Source organism: Haemaphysalis longicornis, unplaced genomic scaffold (genome assembly GCF_048455015.1).
Source record: "Haemaphysalis longicornis isolate Haplotype H1 unplaced genomic scaffold, Haemaphysalis longicornis Haplotype H1 scaffold_3, whole genome shotgun sequence".
NCBI classification, from domain to species: domain Eukaryota; kingdom Metazoa; phylum Arthropoda; class Arachnida; order Ixodida; family Ixodidae; genus Haemaphysalis; species Haemaphysalis longicornis.
Window position 1 is genome coordinate 50,837,554 of NW_027526335.1, and position 19,816 is coordinate 50,857,369.

Sequence of the window (19,816 nt, forward strand, 5' to 3'; positions counted from 1 at the left end):
TATACGGCGCAGTACGAGGCGAGTTTCCATGCCCGTGGCTACCGAAAACCCGCAGTGCATGGCCCTCGTTCGAGTAGCGCCACCTACGAGCGCATGCGTCCGCGCCGAACCAAGTTTCGCCGCGCTCGCCCGCCGCGTTGAGTCACCTCTCCTTCCTACACCGTGTCTAAAATCCTCCCTGTTCTGTGCCTATGACAGCATACAAATAGAAAACCAATGTTTCCAATTAAAAACGTGAATAGCATTATTTATAATGTATAAGTTCTAGAAGTGAATTTTTGAAGAAAGTTCTGAAACAATTTGTGGACATACGGACGCGAACAGATATCAGAATTTTACATCTTTTGTGCTCATTTTAGCGCAAAGTCAGATGCCGTTAGGCAACGTTTCCAATATGGCTGCGCCCATTGTAATTTTTGTGCAGGCATGATTGCAGCAGTGAAGCAGTAAGCATGAGTTCTTTTTCGTGCAGAGTCAACTTACGCCGCTATTTCTCGCTGAAAAATGTCCGCAGGAAACCAGACATTCAATACAAGAACAGGTGTAATGAGCTGCAAAGACATCTACAGGTGCCCTTGTTTGACGACAACGAAGCTCCTTTCGTCCCGAGCAGAGCAGAAATGATGAAAGCTGAGTCCCTCTTCGTCAGCGCTCCCCAACATAAACTTTCTTTCATCAAATCCGCTGTCCATCCTGAACACTACCCGCAGCATGACATGCCCGAGGTAAAATAGACATGGCATTGCGAAGAATTGGAGGCTGTGTTCAGTGGGTGTATTTAAATGGCAAGCTTATGGCTTACAATGGGCATCCTCGATTTACCAGTCCTGGACAGTCCTCGGGAAGTCCTTGGACTGCGTTCGGACCGGAAGTCGCTTAGGAATACATTGGAAAATCGAGCGCCAGATCGCCTCTCGGGCAGTCCGCGGGCGACCGAGGACTGACGATCAAGGAGGCCCGATATTGCAAAATTTGTACATGCGCACTAGCATGTATGTTAGTCATATTAGTCTCTGTGGGTTGCTCATCGTACGTTGCACTGAGCTTATTCTAATGCTCCTTACGGTCCCAGATGGTGCGTGTTATATTGATTACTTCCAGGTCGCTGTCATGGGAATAAGCAATGTTGGCAAGTCGTCCCTGCTTCAAGCCGTATTTTCCCAAGCGCCTGAAGTCTCTGTACGAGTCTCCAAAACGCCTGTAAGTAATTCCTCGAAATTCCTGGAAAGGGTTGTTTTTCGACCTACTAAATATTCAAGTAAGCGTATGACGAGTTTATTTTCTCCTTTATTTTCTGCTGGGTGTGTGGGAACGAAATACTTCTCAGTTTCCAACTTGTCAATTTGAACTTAACCCCTTCAAGCTCCTATTCCTGAGCAATGGAAGCAACGTTTCTTGGACTAACTTGCAGCAAGGCATGAGCAGCTCATTAATTCGAATAAGGCAAAGTTACGTGTTGTCATCGTGGTGCCTCTGAACTTGACATCCTGCCAATACTAAGGCCGGTTGTCCCCCCAGGACGAACTGCCAGATGCATCAAGGTACCGAAAATTGCCACAAGAGCAGTGGCTTTGTAGTCCACATTGATGCTGCCAGGAGTGTCATCGCCTGCAGCATTACAGTAGTCGTCTTGAATCCACCGACCTCAGGACATGAGCCTATTTTGCGCTTATCCGACAGCTCTTGCTGTGAGTACAGCTGAGTACTCTTCCTCAAAATTGCAATCATTTTTAGCCTCCAAGCAACGCAACTGCTAGAGATTCCAAACAGCACTAGTAACTCACACAAACCTCCCCCTTATCTTTGATTGATTGTATGGCTTATGCACCGACACAACTCAGGTGATGAGGCGCGCCGTAGTGGAGTGCTACGGATTAATTTTGACCACCTGGGGAACTTTAACGTGCGCCAAAATCCCGAATTTGCGGGCGTTTTTGCGTTCTGCCTCCATCAGAAAAACGGCCGCCGTGGCCAGGAATCGAACCCGCGTCCACATGCTCATCAGCACAACGCCTTAGCCACTCAGCCACCGCAGAGGGTTCCCCCTTATCTTCCCAACATTTACATCAACCCCGACTCCCACGACACCCTGCCGTTGCTGAAAGGGGTGACTTAGCTCTCAATGCCAGATGCTTTAACCGAAGCGGCCAGGGCACTACATCCACACAACATTTTCCTCGTGTAAGTTCAAAATCAGCGCAGATCAGGGTGTTTAGCAAAGTAGTGGACTGGAGTAGCTAGCTTGAGATGCCCTCCTCCAAGGTGTGTCTGATTCCTGGGGCTGGTTTCTTAGTAGACAGTGATATCGTTCTCCTCTCTCTCACCTTAACATATCTGTGGCCTGCCTTGCTAGGTAGGCTCAGTCCTGACACACTCTGGAAGAGCTCTACAATTACCAGTCATCCTGCACTTGCACCCTCCTCCAACGGGGAATGGCTCACCTGTTGTCACGCAAAGCTTGGACACATTCTAGCCCTCCACACAGCCAACAACATGAGAGTGGCTCTGTAGTGCACCTAGTCACCGTTTTTCTGTAGCAAATAAAGTGGCATTCTCTCTTTCTATTGAGGAACCCTGCTTAATTCTCTAGCGTTAAGGAATTTTTACACTACTGCATAGCCCGTCCCAAAGCTCTTATCTCTGGTCTTTCTCAAATTATATTTCCTCCCTTGCCTGCTGCTGTAGATGGCTGCGTAACACATGTGTTTCTCTAGAAACCATGCTTAAACCTCACAGAACGTTTTGTGAGTGAGAAAGCCCTGTCAGACACGTTAACCTTCACATTCCACCAATACTAAGGCCCTTTGTGCCACAAAAAAATGCTGCCGGATACATTTGTATGCACAAGCATTATCCCAAGTTTCACTGTCGAAAGAACAGCAACTTGCGTGTCTACACTGATTCGTGAAAAGAAATGGAGCATTTATACGGGCTAATCTTTAGCCAAGTAGGGTTGACACCTTCTTTTGTCTCGCTCCTTGCTGGGCTGTGAAGGTGAACTACAAATTGGATTGATGAATTGTCGTTATTATGTAACGGAGGCTGGAATTTTGATAAAAAATGGAGTTATTGTTAGCTAGAAAATGATGAAGTGAAAAACCGAATTTGTGTGGCAAATTCTTTGTGCTCATCACAGCAGATGTATAACAAGATTACTGTAGACTTTTTGTGTGCACTGTTAGAAAATGAAATAATTGAGTGCATTGCTTTGGGCTGGCTTTCAGAAAAGTCTATTTAGTTTTGTCACTGAATACGTTCTCCTTAGTCTATACAAAGGCAGTATGCAGTTTTTCCCTCTTTGCAAACACCATTATTGTGCCATATGTTAATTGGATGGTGTATGTTCCTTAGCCATGTGCCTACATGCAAGGACAATCTTGAATTCTGCTGCTGGGGTTGGGCCTTTTATTGGGCAGGAGCTCTAAGGTTTATTATTATTTTTGTTTTATTAAGGTGCATTGAAAAACAGCTCCCAAGAGTTCTGGTGGATGACGGAATCGGCAATAACAAGTCAAATCAGTAATTCATGCTGTACAATCCAGGTTCTAAGCTGTGTTTGTTTTGTTGTATTTTTGCTGTTGCTGTTTTTAGGAACTCTCCTTATCTAAGCCTTCGTGGGTTTTGAATGGCATTATTTTTTTATTGCAGGGACACACAAAAACGTTGAATTTTTTCGCTGTTGGAAAAAAGCTGTGTCTCGTCGACATGCCTGGCTATGGTTTTAGACAGCCCAAAGACTTCGCCCAGTTTTCATCACAGTTTCTTTCAGGGCGCAAAAAGTAAGTTTCGTAAGGACACCACATCCTGTATACCATCATACAACCACAGGTAATTCCTTTAAAAAAGTGTGGTCCTTTCGAAAAAAAAATCATTCTGAGCTTTATTTCAATACAAGGGGTGCCATCTTTAGGCGTGTTCAAGTGCTCCCTGAAGTGTGTCAAAGCACTTGTGGCAACTTCGAAACATCCAGTTTGTGAAGGCGTTGGTGCTGACTGCCAGCCTAGAAGTATTTTTATTTTGTGTGAAAAATCGTTCAGGCACTCCATCAGTGTGTATGTTACTGGAAAAGGGCAAAAGGGAAGTTCTTGTCCCCCTTGAAGTCCAAATTACCTTGTCATTCACGTTACTTTTTTCTATCAACAGAGCTTAACCTTCCCTTACCCTTCCCTCTTTCATGAAGCCTCCATTAAAAACCCCCCACCACTGCAGACAACTGCTTGAAGTGAAGCCTATGTACCATCTGCCTTCCCCTCATCATTGCATGTCCAGAAATTTAGTTTAGCTAAGGGGCCCACAAGGTGTCTTCTCTCTTTTTCTTCTGTTTTTCTTGCTCAGTTGCCACCACCTGGTCAGTTGCCACCAGGTGAGCAAGCACACTACACTTTGTCCTAAAAATACACTCAAAACTCGATCTAACGAATCCCAATCTTGCGAGTTGCCTGATCTAGTGAACAAATAAGGCTCAGTGCTTTTATGAACTCGAACTAACGAAATATTCAGCGCCATTCCTGTTTTAATGAAGTTTTTAGAGAAATAAACATTCAAAAAATGAGCAATTTCAAATGTGTTTCGTCAGGACGCCGCAAAGATTGCCGGCTACGTCGGGAAAAAAAAAAAAAAAACGAAAGCATCTAGTTTTGTTGTACAAAACTCTGCGGGATAAACTCAGCAGTCTTGTGGCCACAGACCGTGCCATCCTGGCTAGCACGCTTTCCACGACCTTGAACGCAAAGGGTGCCATCATTCATGCCACTTCGTCTGGAATTGCGTTGAGGAAAAAGAACCCCAAGACTACCCTGTGCGAGAAGTTGGACGAAGCCCTGATTATGTGGTTCAGGGATATCAGAGCCAAGAATGTTCCGTTCTGTGCGGAAGCAGTACAAGAAAAAGCGCTGTGTTGCCCATCCACTGAGGTGCAACCACTTTAAAGAAGTCCCAGCCGGCCTAATATTTTGACCATGGGCTTCTAGCGAATTGCTAAAGTATCGGTAGGCGAGCGCCGCAGCCTCCGCAATTAGGCAATTAGGATGTCATGGTAGCTTCTGGAATGTGTGTTCCTTTAGTAATCGAATATATGGAATGAAGTGCTTGTAATATGAGAGTCCCAGTTTTACGAAATTATCGGTTCAAATTAACTAATTCGCAGTTCTCGGGGACTTCGTCATATCGGGCTTTAAATCTACAGTCGAGCCCAATTATAATGATACCATTTATAACAGTACATCGGTTATAACGATGAACAACTATGGCACTGACCACTTTTGATGGTAAAATTGATGGTATGATGGTAAAATTGATGATGGTAAAATTAACCGCTTACTATAATGCTCCAGTGAGCCGATACGGCATACTATAACGATTGAATCCAGTTACAGCGTGCACCAAAAATGTGAGCTGCGGCCAGCTCTCCATGACGACGGCATGCACAACGGCTAGCCGTGATGCGCCTCGCATCCCTTCCGCCCCTCAGAAACGAGCTGACTGCGCCGGTTCTGAGAAAGCAAGAGGAGGGGAGAAGCAGTTTTTTTCCAGAGCCCCCTCTCGGTGCTGCCGCTTTGGCACCGTCTCCTCGCCCGCTCGCCCTCTCACAACGCTCACAACTCGCGAGCCCGCACCGCTCGCTTGCGTGTTGCCAGTTGTGTCACGTCCGCACTGCTTTGAATTTGACAGGGTGCCTCTTCAACTGTCTCTTGTTTTTTCGTGGTAGGCTGTCAGGGCCGATGTTTTCGAAATGTCCAATGCCTCAGTGAAGTTGCAACCGTTGCACAGATACATGCTGCAGACAGCGGTGACAGTGACAACTATGATGACGCGTTTGCGCAGCCTTCTAAGGTAGTGTCTTCGCAGGAGGCTAAACGCATAAAATTTCCGCCAAAAACCTTTCACTCGGCTAGGTGAAGCACCTTTAGATGCTCTTGAAAAAGATGTGCACCAGCTTTGCATGCAGTAAACAAAGCAGGCAGACTATGGCCTCTTTTCTGCAAACAAGCACTAGTACGACCTTGCTTGCGTGCAGATAAAATGTTCTTATCTCCGCTTTGTCTTCTTTTTCATGAACCGCTTATAGCAGTTACTGGTTATGACGATGTAGTTTCTTTGGCACTTGAATATCGTTATAAGTGGACTAGACTGTACAGCAAGGAACTTGGTCATAAAGAGCAACGAAGAGGCAGCTAGTGTATTTAATGAGAGCCACTTGTTTTTCATGCCCCTCCTTACCAGTGCACACGTTTGCCCAGTCCCTCACTGTGATAAGCAGAGTCCCCCATCAGTGAATCTGAATAGTCTGGTCTGAGATGTGTACTTACGCACCTGGTTTTGTACCGTGGATACTTTGAAATGAAGAAATTTGAATAGAGCAGTTTTGTTTAAACGAGGATGTACTGTATTTGCTAGTTGACGAGATGGGCTTACCTGCAATAAGCCCCCCAAAATGACAAAACAAATTTGGTATACATTGATTGAAAATGTACAGGCCAGATTGCAGCATGAAAGTGTTTTTAGAAGCCGTGAAATCCATAGAAAGTTTTTAACAGTGGAGCTGTTGTTACTGGCCGTAAGTTAGCCATTGCAGAAAAAAATGCCAAGAAAATGGCAAGCGCTCAAGAGCGCGCGCCTCGTGGCCATTGCCGAGTTTCCAGCTTGCGCCGGGCCTTAGAAAGAAAAAAAAGAAAAGAAAGAAAAACTTTAGTGCTAATGCTAATGATAAAAAGACGCCCTGCTTGGGAGAGAGCACCGCGGCCGCCGCATTTTCTGGAAGCCATTATGGATAACTGGAGACATGGCAACGAGTGTGCCACTCCTTCCCGAGACGACTTGCAGATCCCCTTACTGCTGCCTCAAGTCGATGATGAACAGCTGGTGGAAGTCTATAATGCTGAGGATGACTTTGCATTCACCACTCACCACAGAGATGGTGGCCTCTTCGATGCATATGACAGCAATTACTAGCACCGCAACTACGCAAATAAACAATGATACTGAAACTTAATTATGTGTCCAGCATCACTCACCTACAGCAGCTTCACTATTCAAGTCTTGCGCATGAGTGCAAGCTTCCCTGAATTTTTTTATAGAGCTGGAGGTTGAGTGGTCATGGCTGTATACTTCTGAAGGCACTATACTTCATTCCATGACTTTCTGCTAGACGGCCTACCAAGTGTAGTATCGCAAAGGCACTCGTATCTCAAGCACACTCAACACCAGTGGTGTACCCCCAGGGGCAGCCTTGTCACCAATGCTTTTTCGTTGGCAGAGTTCTCGTTGCTTTTCTCGTCGCTGATTCTGGCAGAGGAGAGTGACTCGTGGTTGCTACAATGTTTAGAGGTCAGGAGAAAGACAAAGAGAGGTTGTGAAGAAGAGACGACGTGTAATCTAAAGCCTTGTTGCTGCAACCCTCGTCATACTGAAATTAAAAGTTTGGGCTGATACTGGAAGTGAAGTTCTTGTGGAAGTAAAATTGAACTGAACTGTTTACTGTTCTGAATTGAATTTCTTTTCATCCCACTCCCCCTCACTCTCTTTGTTATTCTTGTCCAAATTGTCATAGTGTTCTTTGTCACCTTTTCTTTTTATCACCCTCATCTCTAGATCCCTCATCACTTACCCATCACGCTTTCGTCAGCATTCTGGCAGTGCACATCATCACTCCATTCATCACTCTGCTCGTCAAACTCGTTGCACGTCACTGTTCTTGTTTAGTGACTGCTGACCACTTTGTTTCTTTGTCCCCATGCAGGACTCATCGTAGGGCTTATAAACTCACTCCTTTCAGCACTCTTGCCAAACTTTGCGGGATTTTTCTTCTCATCATTCTTAGCATTGCTCCCCTCACCTAGCTCTGCAATCTATTTCTTGTCACTCTTGTTGTCTCTATTCTCATCAAAATCTTCACAAAGCTCCTCACCACTTGTCACATTGCTCTTTTTGATGAACTTCCTTGAAAACACCTCAGCATGCTCATCACTTTTCTGATCGCAATTTGAGGGGCAGTGACTGTGGATTCAGACGCATTGAAAGGAAGGACATTTAATTTTTCCTCACTGGCTGCTAATGCCAATCGAGGAGCAAACTGAACGAAGCTTATGTTGTAATGTCAGAGCTGACATGACAAGTTAGGCTTGAATAACCATCTTGCGGAGTGAGACCTACATTTTTTGAAAAAATTTTCGTGCTTACCAACTAGACATCTTGTCTTTCGTTTTTTTTTTTTTTTTTTGAAATGGCTTTTATTGAGTTTTTCAACGTAATAACTTTAATCAAATATGACAGCGTGAAATCTGGAGCCTGCTTTTTCCTGCTTTCACTTATCACCTCCATAACTTGGAACCACACAACATAAGAAAACCTGTACCGTGCCTTTACTTCTATAGGGACGGGGCGGCCATTGTATGGCACCACCACCGCTTCAGCGAACAGCGCCGCCCGTGGCGAACCGCTCGTCGGTGGAATGTCGGTGGCGGTCAGTGCAGCGTTGTTGCGCATGGCTTTCTGCCATTCTGCTGTGGTGCGGCTTGCAAAGCATAGATAACCACAAGGACTTTTTTTTTCAGATTGGTAAATCTTGAACGTGGAGGTGACTTTTGCGAGGCATAACATGTGTGTGATTTACGCCCATACTGAGTAATTACAAATAGCAGATGACACTCAACGCGCCAAGCTGGACGTGCAAGTCCATTCCTTCGTGCAATTTTTTTCATGCCTGCATGCAGTTGGGCGTATCGAGGAATATATTGCAGCTAAATGTTCCTACAAAGCCAGTGTGTGCAGCCGATCCAGGAATGCTGCGGCGCTGGCCTTTGGCAGTTGATGACGAAACGGCGTCGTGCACAAGCGAACAACAAAGTTGGGGGGTGCCTTCTAAGATTTACCTCAAAACAGAAATTGTGATGTACGACGCTTCCATAACTTCATTAACTACGGCAGAAATGTGTTTAATTTGACAGAAATACGCTTACTACAGTCATCGGGAATCGTTTACAGAATAAATACCGCAGGATAGTAGAATGTTATTGGTTGTGGTTGAAAAGCATTGCTTTATAGACTTGCAATGGTTGCTGGCTAGTTGGTTAATGGTTTTTTAAAAAACAATATCTGCGTGGCTGAAGGACGAGAGACAGGAGGGGGCCAAAAACCTGCCCTCAGTTTCACAACTGAATGCTGCGGTCTAATTTTACAAGCTGCCCCGTATACGCTTGAAAAATCATGCACTCCTTCGTCTAACGACAATGATGCTTTATCCCAAAGCTTTCTCGTGCGGGTTTTCTTGGTTGCCTTCTGAATTTAAAATTTGACTAGTTGAGCTTTGAATTTGACCGGCACGCTGTTTGTTCTTTTGATCGCAGCGTCTTTGACTTTGACCATTTCCCATTCGATTTCGCACGAACAAAGCATCGCGTTCAACCATCTTCGTCATTAAATGGAAGGCTGGAGGATTTCGCTGTTTAATTTTGCACTTCCATGCACCCCTCTCCAAATCGAAACTTCTTCCAGCGTGTCGCAAATGCGTCTGTGCTGGTGGACTCGAGCTGATGCAGCCCTATTTGAGGCAACTAGTCGCTCGTTTTTGGTTTCTTCACAAGACACTACACGATTTTTTTAGGTACCCGGCCAAGAATACTTAAACAATAAAAAACACATGCTTAAGTTAACACTGCCACATTTTTTAACTATCGGTGCCTGCCTTTATTCCACACAGGTGGTAAAATGGAAGGGGGAGGGGGGATGGCTTGTAGCTTGGGCTGTTAGGTTGGTTGAATAACTTTGGATCTTGATAAAATGACCACTACAAATGTAGGAGCTCCGTTTCGGCTCTCAGGCTCCCATGCTGTCTCAGTGTCACTCACCAATACCAAAGGCACAAAGCTCAAGGTTAGAGAAAGAAAGTGTAAACTGCCACAATGTTTCCACGGCCACACGGTAATCGAAATCGTACGTGAGTGCCTTTCTCTTCAAAGCACACGTATCAAGGTATTTCATCGTTAAGGCTGACATGAAAACCGTCATCACTGAAACCAGTGAATATAATTCAAAATGGTAGAAATGAATACTAATATTAATAGTTTCATTCCTACTCAGATCGCGCACAACCAGGCGCAGAGCGCTGCAAGAAGCGCTCTTGTCAATGTAGCCCATTACCAAACTTAGAAGCGCCAAATATGTTTACGTAGCCGTTAGTGAATCTAAGAAGAGATGAATACTAATAATAGCAAGTTTATTCGTACTCAGATCAGGTGGACCCAGGCGTAGATCGCTGCAAAAAGCGCTCATGTCATTGTAGCCCATACCCAACTTTAGAAGCGTCTGACAAGTTTACGTAGCCATTACTGCATCTAAGAACCCATCTGTCAAGACTTCGTTTCACTGCACATATCTGCTCACAACACCACCAAAACATTCAAAGCACCGAAGCAAACAGGGCAAAAACAATGGGAGGCTGCGTAGTCCAATGCACCGGCTCATTCCGCTAACGAGGGGAGCACCGAGTGGCGGTGCCACCCATCCAGCTGCCTGGTCTCTATAGGTATGAGCTGGGTGCATGAAGTTCTTTACTATGCACTGTCTTTAGTGCTTCTTTGGGGCTTGAACAAAGTACATTATGGAAGTGCTCGAAATGAAAGTTTGAAACAACAACTCACTTTATCCTGCATCGTTTTCCAGCCTGAAGAGGACCTTCCTTGTATTGGATGCAGAAAAAGGTTTCCAAGATTACGACCAAGATGCAATCGAGATGCTGGAGCTTCTTAAAGCACCTTATGCGGTAAGGCCTACCAAAAACTCAATCGTTTTTATTAAATAGGTGGTAGAAAGAATTTCCGGCTTTTCTGCTTGCCGCAGTCTAAGGGAAGTGGCATTTTTTCTGGCAGCTTGTCATGACCAAGATTGACAAAACCAAGGACTCCGTCATACTGCGGAACCTGATGTTCGTGAGGGAGCTGCGTGATCGCTTCATGTCGACACTCTGTTTCCCGCAGCCATTCTTAGTCAGGTGAGTGGCATTTGGATGGCTCTTCATACTCGGCATACTTTGTGTGTCGAGATGCTGTCGTTCTTTTGTTTAAAGCCATATCAAGGCTAACAAAAGGATTCTGCAGGAGTGTTGGTGCGAAAAGTTCGTACTGTGTGCAACAGGAGGCTAATGCAAGTGTTTAATAGCAAATGGGCAATCCAACCAGGAAGAACACCACGTGCATTGAAGCAGTAGTGGATGTGTGACTAATTAATCATGTGGCTGAAGAGAGGCAGGAATGAGCAGGTTAAGTACAAACATTGTGTAAAAATTCCGGCACCAAATGATGTTGTATTCACTCAGAAATTAAACAATTTAAGCCATAATTTTGATTCTCCCGCGGAATCGTGTATTTTGTGACATTTGCTATGACGTGCCCGGGGAAAGCATTGAAGTGAACGTAAGCACGCGGTCTAAAGCTGCAGCAAACTGCGGAACGCCTTGTTTTCTGTCAGTCCTCCTAGGTAACGCCACCATACCACTCGGGACCGCTGTCCACCCTCGCTTTGGTTTTGACCGGATCTATGCCTGGATAATGTTTGTTATCACCTTCACGAACGCCTTAAACCTGCCTACTCCCGAACACGATGAGCACCAAATAAAACCAACGAAACTTTCAGCACCAGAGTGTTGACACAGAAACGTTGCTGAACTTCAAAATAAGACATATTTTTGTGCACTCTTGGTGGCGGAGTTTTGAAGAAGACGAAGTTCACTAAAACAGAGGCAAAAGGCAAAATGTCGTGTTACTCATGTTAAATTTTTCAGGTTTGGCTACCACTGGCACGCGGCGGCAGCTGCTGAAGCCACTTTTAGAAACGGCTCACACCATTTTCAAGAAAACACTATTTCTCATAATGTTTTCATCACAAAAAACATTTTAACCCTTGTAAGACGTTTTTCTCTATGTTAAAGACTTCTAAAATATGAGTTAATTTCTCTTTATGGTCATGATCATCATGTTTAACACATTTAATGTTTTTGCATTTTCACATGTAGCACGGCCCGCCCAATTAAATGTCATTCGGTATCTTAAGGCCTTAAACACTTAATGTCATTTTTTGTGTATGTGTGGCGCGGGTATTATTTGAGTACATTTTGCATTAAAGGAGTACTGATACGAAAATGTCGTGTTACTTTTTTTTTCGCTGCTATATGGGTGCCTACCAGACCACTAATCATAGAATTGCACATTAGATGGTCGATCGCAGCACGAAAATCGCGTGTTACTTTTTTTCGCTGCTTATGGGTGCCTACCAGCCTACCACGAAAATTTCTTGTTACTTTTGTTCGCTGCTATATGGGTGCCTACCAGCCCACTAATCATAGAATCGCACATTAGACGGTCGATCGCAGTGTGAACAATCATTTACGGCGGGGTCTATTCGTGTCAGTTTCGGTTTCGACAAAACAAACGCCGAGCAGCCGCCATGACAGGAGGGTGCCCGCGACATCACCATTCTCGTCGCACCGCTGCCGGTCTGGACGCTCGCGCGAGCACGCGCATGCACCCAGACTGGCCGAGGTCTTCACCATCCCCTGCGCTCAGGCAGCATGGCATCAGTCCCAAAGCCATGATGAGGTACACACGGCGTAGCAGCGCGCGCTAACCGCAGCCAGTGCGTCAGCTACGTCACGGAAGCCCCGACGTCGGCAGTTTGGGGCAAGGAGCAGATGATGTCACGCTGGCACGCTCCAGGCTTTCTCATGCGGGCAGAGATTAAAATGGATTTAAAATATGTTATACTGATTGGCTACTATTGAAACTTGGTGGGAGATATCTCCTGGTAAAAAGGAAGCATTTAACATAGTTATCTCAGCTTTGAAATTTCGTGTCAGTATTTTAAAAGTGGTGTCAGTGTTATTTTAACGAGGCAATCTTTCAAATGAACCAAACTTGCATTTTGTCTGCATGGCCCTTTTAAGATGTGCATACCTGAGCATCAGGGTTCTCCCCATGGTGGGCGGCAGTGGAAAAGCCACCCACTCCTCCTCTTTAGCGCCTACTGCTTCCTGCAGACCACCCACTGCCCTGACCTACCCCATTTGATATGCGCACCTGAGGAACTAAACACAGCACCTGTGCGAGGCAAACGGCAGCTGGGCGGACTTCCCACCACCTGGTTATGTCTGAACAAGTCTGAAGAAAGTCTGAACAAGTGGCGTAGAAGTCTCAAAGATTTTCATCTGCATGCAAATCTTGGAGTCAGTGCTTGTCGCTTCTGTATTTTAAGAGCTTCCACTATTCAACATGCTGTAGCGCCACAATACCCGGTATTCTATTAGAGTTGTTAAATTTGTGCAACGAAAATTTGTAATTATCCAATTTAACATGTTGAACACCCCCTTGTCCTCAAAATGTCCACTCCTAAAAAATGTTTGGTGAGAACCCTGCTGGGCATTAAACAATCGCTATGTTATCAAGTTATGGAATACGACTACTGCACATAAAAAGGCTAAATTGGCATTCATATGCCATTGGTTCTGAGCACGCGAATGAGGCAATGAGATCGAAATGGGTTGCAACATCTCGGACAAATGGACAGTTGTAAAGTTTACCTTCTTAACTAGAACACCGGCAATCAGACACAGTGTGCTCATGACACAGTTGTCAAACCATCACTGTGGGTATAACTAATAAAGCAATCTTAATGTAATCTGTCTGTACAATAATGTTACATCAGAAGTGTGATAATGATTTTTAAAAAAAAAAGGTTGTACTGCAATTTTTCTTTAAGTGATCATTTCAAACGCACTCTCATACAGGAGTTCTGCATTGCCCATAGGGTGTGTAAATGTTTTAAGAAACTTAGACTCGCAGTAGCACTTAGCACACAAAGCAAAAAAAAAATTAACTGTGTAAAGACAATGACCGTCACCTTTTCTCTTTTCCGCTCAAACAGTTCAATTCCCACAGTTCATATTCTCACTGGTTCTTCAAACATTTGCCAAGAATGAAGGGTCTTTGGGGCTCGTTTTTATTTATAGTGGACTGTCAACACTGGAGATAAGCTTAGATGAGATAGTGCATGAGCGCTGCACAAGCACAATCGCTCCGGTCAAACATGATCTCTCCTGCTCTCTTTTCTATAACCTCAGGCCCACTAAAAAAACCTTTCATCTTTATTGAGATACCATTTGATCCCTCAGCTGCCCGGCTGTCTCCTTCTACCTAACGATGATATCAGCACTGTTGCTGGTGTGGTATCAAAGCCGCTCCCCATGATAGTGGTATTGCACCCTACCTCAATGAAACAGTAATTAAACGCTGAAAAAAAAAAAAAAAGGTCAAAACGGGAGCAGGGGAAAGTTGCGCCGAAAACTTGCATGTGCAAACATTATGGTTGTCTGGCACATTTGTGCCAGACTACACCACGAACTTAAGAGTTGCAAATACCTGAATGGCCTCAACTTAACGGCATTTTGACTCTACACTTGCTACAGTTACTCTCTTTTTGCTATCTTCTTTCTTCTTCCACAGCGCTGTCACCCAAGAAGGCATCGCTTTCCTGCAGGCGTTTCTTGCCCACATATCAGGAGCGCTGGATGTCGAAGATGCGCGCTATGCACAGTCCTCACGAAACCGCAGGTGACGTTGCCGCGTTTCAACCCACCAGCATCGACAGTGTTAATTCGAGTGTCGGTTATGTGCTGCGGTGCCACCTAAGTTAAGACTGGGTGCACACAGGATGGGATATTAGTAGGGTTGTTCGTTTTCAGGTAAAACCTGATTCCACCCGGTTCTTACACCCCGAACATGTTTCAAAAGAATTGGGTTAAACCCGGTTCATCCCCGAATGGGCCTTTTAAAAGTAGCGATCTGCACACCCGTGCGCTGACGGTCCGCCGTTTTCAACCGGTGCTGGAAGCAAGGCCCACAAACAGAGCGTCCGAACTCACTGAGTATTGCCATGACTCTGAGTATTGCCATGAACATGTTTCAAAAGAATTGGGTTAAACCCGGTTCATCCCCGAATGGACCTTTTAAAAGTAGCGATCTGCACACCCGTGCGCTGACGGTCCGCCGTTTTCAACCGGTGCTGGAAGCAAGGCCCACAAACAGAGCGTCCGAACTCACTGAGTATTGCCATGACTCTGAGTATTGCCATGAACATGTTTCAAAAGAATTGGGTTAAACCCGGTTCATCCCCGAATGGACCTTTTAAAAGTAGCGATCTGCACACCCGTGCGCTGACGGTCCGCCGTTTTCAACCGGTGCTGGAAGCAAGGCCCACAAACAGAGCGTCCGAACTCACTGAGTATTGCCATGACTCTACCGCTCGCAACCTCAGGCTGGCACATGCTGCGCTAACATTGTTGTGCCTAGCTATTGGAAGCTGTGTTGTCAGGTAACTTCCTCCCAGTTATGTTGAGCGGTCAGACAGGTTTCCAATGAAGACCCGCACGTTACGCAAGCAGATGATGTTTGTAAGCAAGGATGAGTGAAAAATCATCACCAGCTTTTTGTGAATAAAATGTTTCATTTCTTAGAAGTTATCAATTTTCTTTATTGTCATCGTTACTGATTCGTTTCCAAGCGAATGCCAAATTTCGGACAGCCTTTTCTTCTAGAAAACCCTGACGTCCCCCTGATTACCAGCTTGATATAAACACCAATTTTAACGCATTAGAGTTCAAGAAGATCTTGATATTGTCTAAAATAAACTGTGTGTATTACTTGGCACACCTGTAGATTTAACCGAAAAAACACGAATTTTGGAATGGCTTTGCAAAAAAAAAAAAAAACAATTTATCCCCGATTATCAATTCGAAAAATAGCGCCCAATTTTTACCCCCCAATTTGAAAAAAATATAAAACCCAGAGATTACCAGTCTTAGATATTTGCTAGAATGGTTGCAGTGATCATTTACATGCAAGGTGACATGTAAAAAATTTAGCCAAATTGGGGGGCAACCTTATGTTTACCTTTGGTCAGCTTTGGTCCAAGTCCATGCTCATTTTGTGCCAGGCAGGAGATGAAATAGGGAACAGTTCCAGTTGGCCTAATATTGCAAAAGGGACTCTGAGTTGAATTAACTACTGTTTCCTAATTACTTTACAGTAGCCGACCGTTTTTTCGCACTCCGAAAACTCGGACTTGCTGGATATTTCGGACTTTCCCCGAGAAACCGCCAGTTGTCCCACGGATTTTTCGGACTGCTCTTTTATTCTGGCTATTTTTCGTTCCCCTCCAGGTCTGAAAAATCGGTCGGCTGCTGTATCAGGTTAAACTTTTGAACTTGATGGCCATATCTGAAGCATTTCTTGGCCAATTTACAGTCAACTTTTTTTTCAAAATACCCTTTTTTTTTTTTTTTCTTTCCGTGAAGAGTCTTGTATTGTGCTCTTGTCTATTTGCTGATGTTCATCGTGTCAGCACACTTCGAAGTACTCTGGGCTGGGTTTGACGGATTTCAGAACACATTCAGTCTTTTTAAACTTTGCTTGAATAAAGCGAGTCATCGTGAGCTATAAAATGAACCAAAAGTAGATTTATGAATACTGTGATAGCGTCAAACTACATTAAAGGCTAGTGTGGTGCCATTGAGGTAGTGCAAACCCCCCCCCCCCCATTTCACTTCTGTCATCACACCGTTCACTCTGTGAAGCCCTCGTGCCACTGGTTTCTACTCCAACTTTCTTAGTCATTTGCTTGCTAGCAAGCCCCTGAAAGGCTTAGAACTTTCTTATCCATTAAATATCTTATTTCACTGCTGCAAACCTGTGTCCTGCGTCTCTTCTTTGCCTGGTAAAAAAGTCATTGTGAGTGTGACGCTGTGTCACTGCTTTGTAGATTTGTCGTACATTTTATTAATGCATTCATTGGCATATTCATGGGAGGTTGTGCTTAATAACCTCGGTAATGCTTAAATAAATAATAAAGTAATGCGTAATAACCTCGGGAGAGCGCAGCGATTTGAGATAGGTGGCGAGGCAACGGAAGGGGTAAGCTAATATATCTACTTAGGCCAAGCTGTGAACCCGGATCCCAACCATGAGGCAGAGATAATTCGAAGGATAAGAATGGGGTGGATGCATTAGGCAAGCATTCTCAGATAATGAATGGCAGCCTACCATTGTCCCTGAAGGAGAAAGTGTATGACATTTGCATCTTACCGGCACTCACCTACGGGGCAGAAACTTGGAGGCTCATTAAGAGGGTTCAACTTTGATTGAGAACGACTCAGAGGGCAATGGAGCGGAAGATGATAGGTGTAACTTGAAAGGACAAGAAGAGAGTGGAGTGGGTCAGGGAACAAACGCGTGTTAAGGACATATTAGTAGAGATTAAAAAGAGGAAATGAGCATGGGCAGGGCGTGTAGTGCAAAGGCAAGATAACCGTGGGTCATTGAGGGTAACAGAGTGGATCCCTAGAGGAGGCAAGCGTGCAGGGGGCGGCAGAAAGTTAGATGGTATCAAGAAGTTTGCGGGGATAAATTGGTCGCAGTTAGCGCAGGACTGAGATAATTGGAGATCCATGGGAGAGGCCTTTGCCCTGCAGTGGACGCAGATAGGCTGGTGATGATTACTAATGCATTACATTTTAACTTGTTCCTTTCGTTTATTTAATAATGCGTAATTAACTTATATTGTCACGGGACACATAGGCGGGCAATGTCCCATACTGCCTGTGTTCAGTCAGAAGACGACAAAGTGGCTGTGTCCTGGGGCGCTCTGTGTCATGGCCGCCATGTACGTTCTGTAAATAGATCGCTTCACCCAATCCCATTGTTCGTCTCATCTGTGTCCTGCCGCCACGTAACATTGCAGGATTGCTTAACATTGTAAATGTCACGGGATAATATTCATGAACATCAGGATACTGTGAATTGGTGGTAAAGTTTTATTCGTTCAGCCATCAAGAAAATCGTAAACCAAGGGATACTACATAAAATAAAAGCTACATTATCCATCACGCTAAATTGAAATGTTTGTAACATATGCGGCTGCATGTAAACGCTGCATGTAAAAATAATGTGTAGGCGCAGTACCAGCACTGTGCCTGATGTCGTATGTCTCGCAGTCTCTCCTATGTACACTACGTGGCAGTCCATTTGTGAGGAAGTAGGTTTTTCCTCGTTTATAACTAAGGTGGAACATTCATTGTGTCCTCTTGGGTATGTGTCAAGGTATGTGGAGAAAATAGTGGAGGTTCTTGGCCAGCATTTATCAAGGGCCTTTGGAGTTACACCTGAAAGTGTGTTTTGCTATCGGACATAAGAGCCCGTGTAGCTTCTAGAAATTGGTATGGCCAATTCAACAAGCAGTGTCTTGACTTTTTTCAATGGAGGCTGATTTACTGTATGAGAACCCACAAAGTGGGGCAGATCAGCAGGCTCTTTTTTTTCCTAGCCAGGAAGTCTGTCTTTGAAGTACCAGGTGTGTTTTTGTTCAGATTGGCAGTTTTTTTGTTAAAACATAAGAAAGCCTCCACACAATATTAATAACTATGTTTTGTGTCTTGGCATGTGAAATCTGAACCTTTTATTGCATGCATACATGCGTGTTAGGGATTTTCATGTTACACCAGGGGTAATCAAATGCGTGTTGACCGTTGCCATACACCTTGGCATGCATATGCAGATATATATCTGTGCATGTGTATTCTTTTTAGTTTCTCAAACCTCCTAAGGTTAATTTTCTCTCGTGTGGAGGTTCTTAACCCAGCAGGACTTTTCCGCCAGTGGTGTATATGCCTCCAGTAACCATCACCTCACTGTGCGTGGACGATCGAACTGTGAAATGTGACGTGCCAAAGCTTGGCAGTGGAGGGTGTGTGTATTTACAAAATGCCGTCCCTTCCTGCATTTTTTTTTTCTTCTTTCTTCTTTCTTCTTACTCGCTCACTAAGGTTTTCCCCGAGTCACGCTTGCAGCTCAAGTCGTCGTCTCGCTCAACTTTTCTGGTGTCGGGCCGTGGTATGTCCTTCCCTTGCGTTCCTGGAACTTGCTGAAACTCGAGTAAAAAAAGAAAAACAATGTTAGTTTCTCAGCTTTTTGGTTCAAACCTGCTTCTGGTAGCACCCCACCACACCTTACGTAGGTAATATGAGAATAGCAAGACCAAGCACAGGACTTCAACTTTATGTGTTTCAGTATAAATGTTTTAGCTATTGTCTATGCGTATCCCTCTATGTATTCACATTCTCGAATACGTTGCAGAGCATTTCCATCCATCCCTAATATTTTCACAGATGGAGTTTCAATTTCAATAGGAATGAAGAATGTCTGGGTATGTGGCAATTGGCTTTGCAAGCATTTTATCATTATTACGATCTCACAAGATACCTCAAGAGTTGACTTACTTAATCAGCTTCGGGATGTCTAATATACCTCCCACATGGATGAGTGAGTGAAATAAAGATGGGCAAATGCAATGTCATATGTTCAGAGGATTTGAACTCACTCTCCGTTGGATCCCGTGTAGTGGGTCTTTTTGTGTCGGTTGCGCTTGAAGAAGCAGAAGAAGACGATGCAGAAGATGATTGCTATGGGTAGCAGGATGCCCAGGGTGACTCCGGCTATTTTCCTTGCGTAGCTGGCGTTGCCTGAAACACAGAGGTATAATTTGCGTGATCCTATGACACTACAGAGCTGCCGGGGACGTGTCAAACTTCTCAATCTTATGACACTAATATAGTGCTACCAGCTGCAGAAATACGTATTACTGTACTTCTGCGGAGTATTACGTACACATCACATACGTACAAGAACTATTACTGTTGGTAAAGCATGCCACCATCATTCTGATTGCACTGAAGAGGGTATTCCCATCTCGTGATAACAATGTTCTTTTTTGTGACAAT

The 19,816-nt window shown here is 44.5% G+C and overlaps 2 protein-coding genes across 4 annotated transcripts in view; one reads left to right on the forward strand and one right to left on the reverse strand.

Moving 5' to 3' along the window:
* Nucleotides 1-366: 366 nt before the first annotated feature.
* On the forward strand, nt 367-15,509 carry LOC144174445 (GTP-binding protein 8-like). The gene is made up of 6 exons (XM_077703166.1): nt 367-725; nt 1,102-1,200; nt 3,649-3,779; nt 10,660-10,759; nt 10,866-10,987; nt 14,490-15,509. The coding sequence occupies exons 1-6, from the start codon at nt 453-455 to the stop codon at nt 14,599-14,601; spliced, it is 837 nt and encodes a 278-aa protein (XP_077559292.1). The 5' UTR covers nt 367-452; the 3' UTR covers nt 14,602-15,509.
* Nucleotides 15,510-18,511: 3,002 nt separating this feature from the next.
* Mesh (sushi domain containing 2 mesh) overlaps nt 18,512-19,816 on the reverse strand; it is a 33,002-nt gene continuing 31,697 nt past the window's right edge. For 2 of the 3 annotated variants that reach the window (XM_077703163.1, XM_077703164.1), the window contains 2 exons: nt 19,417-19,558; nt 18,512-18,966 (listed from right to left, as the gene is read on the reverse strand). In XM_077703163.1, the coding sequence (XP_077559289.1) occupies nt 18,888-18,966; nt 19,417-19,558 (221 nt within the window). In that variant the 3' untranslated portion in view covers nt 18,512-18,887. The remainder of the gene's footprint in view (nt 18,967-19,416; nt 19,559-19,816) is intronic. The other variant, XM_077703165.1, reaches the window with a different exon arrangement.

What these genes read in the sequence shown, in the direction of transcription:
- LOC144174445 (XM_077703166.1), top strand. Translation starts at nt 453, where the DNA reads ATGAGTTCTTTTTCGTGCAGAGTCAACTTACGCCGCTATTTCTCGCTG. An exon ending in CGCAGCATGACATGCCCGAG is followed by an intron (nt 726 to 1,101) that starts GTAAAATAGACA and finishes GATTACTTCCAG; the next exon opens with GTCGCTGTCATGGGAATAAG. An exon ending in TTTCTTTCAGGGCGCAAAAA is followed by an intron (nt 3,780 to 10,659) that starts GTAAGTTTCGTA and finishes ATCGTTTTCCAG; the next exon opens with CCTGAAGAGGACCTTCCTTG.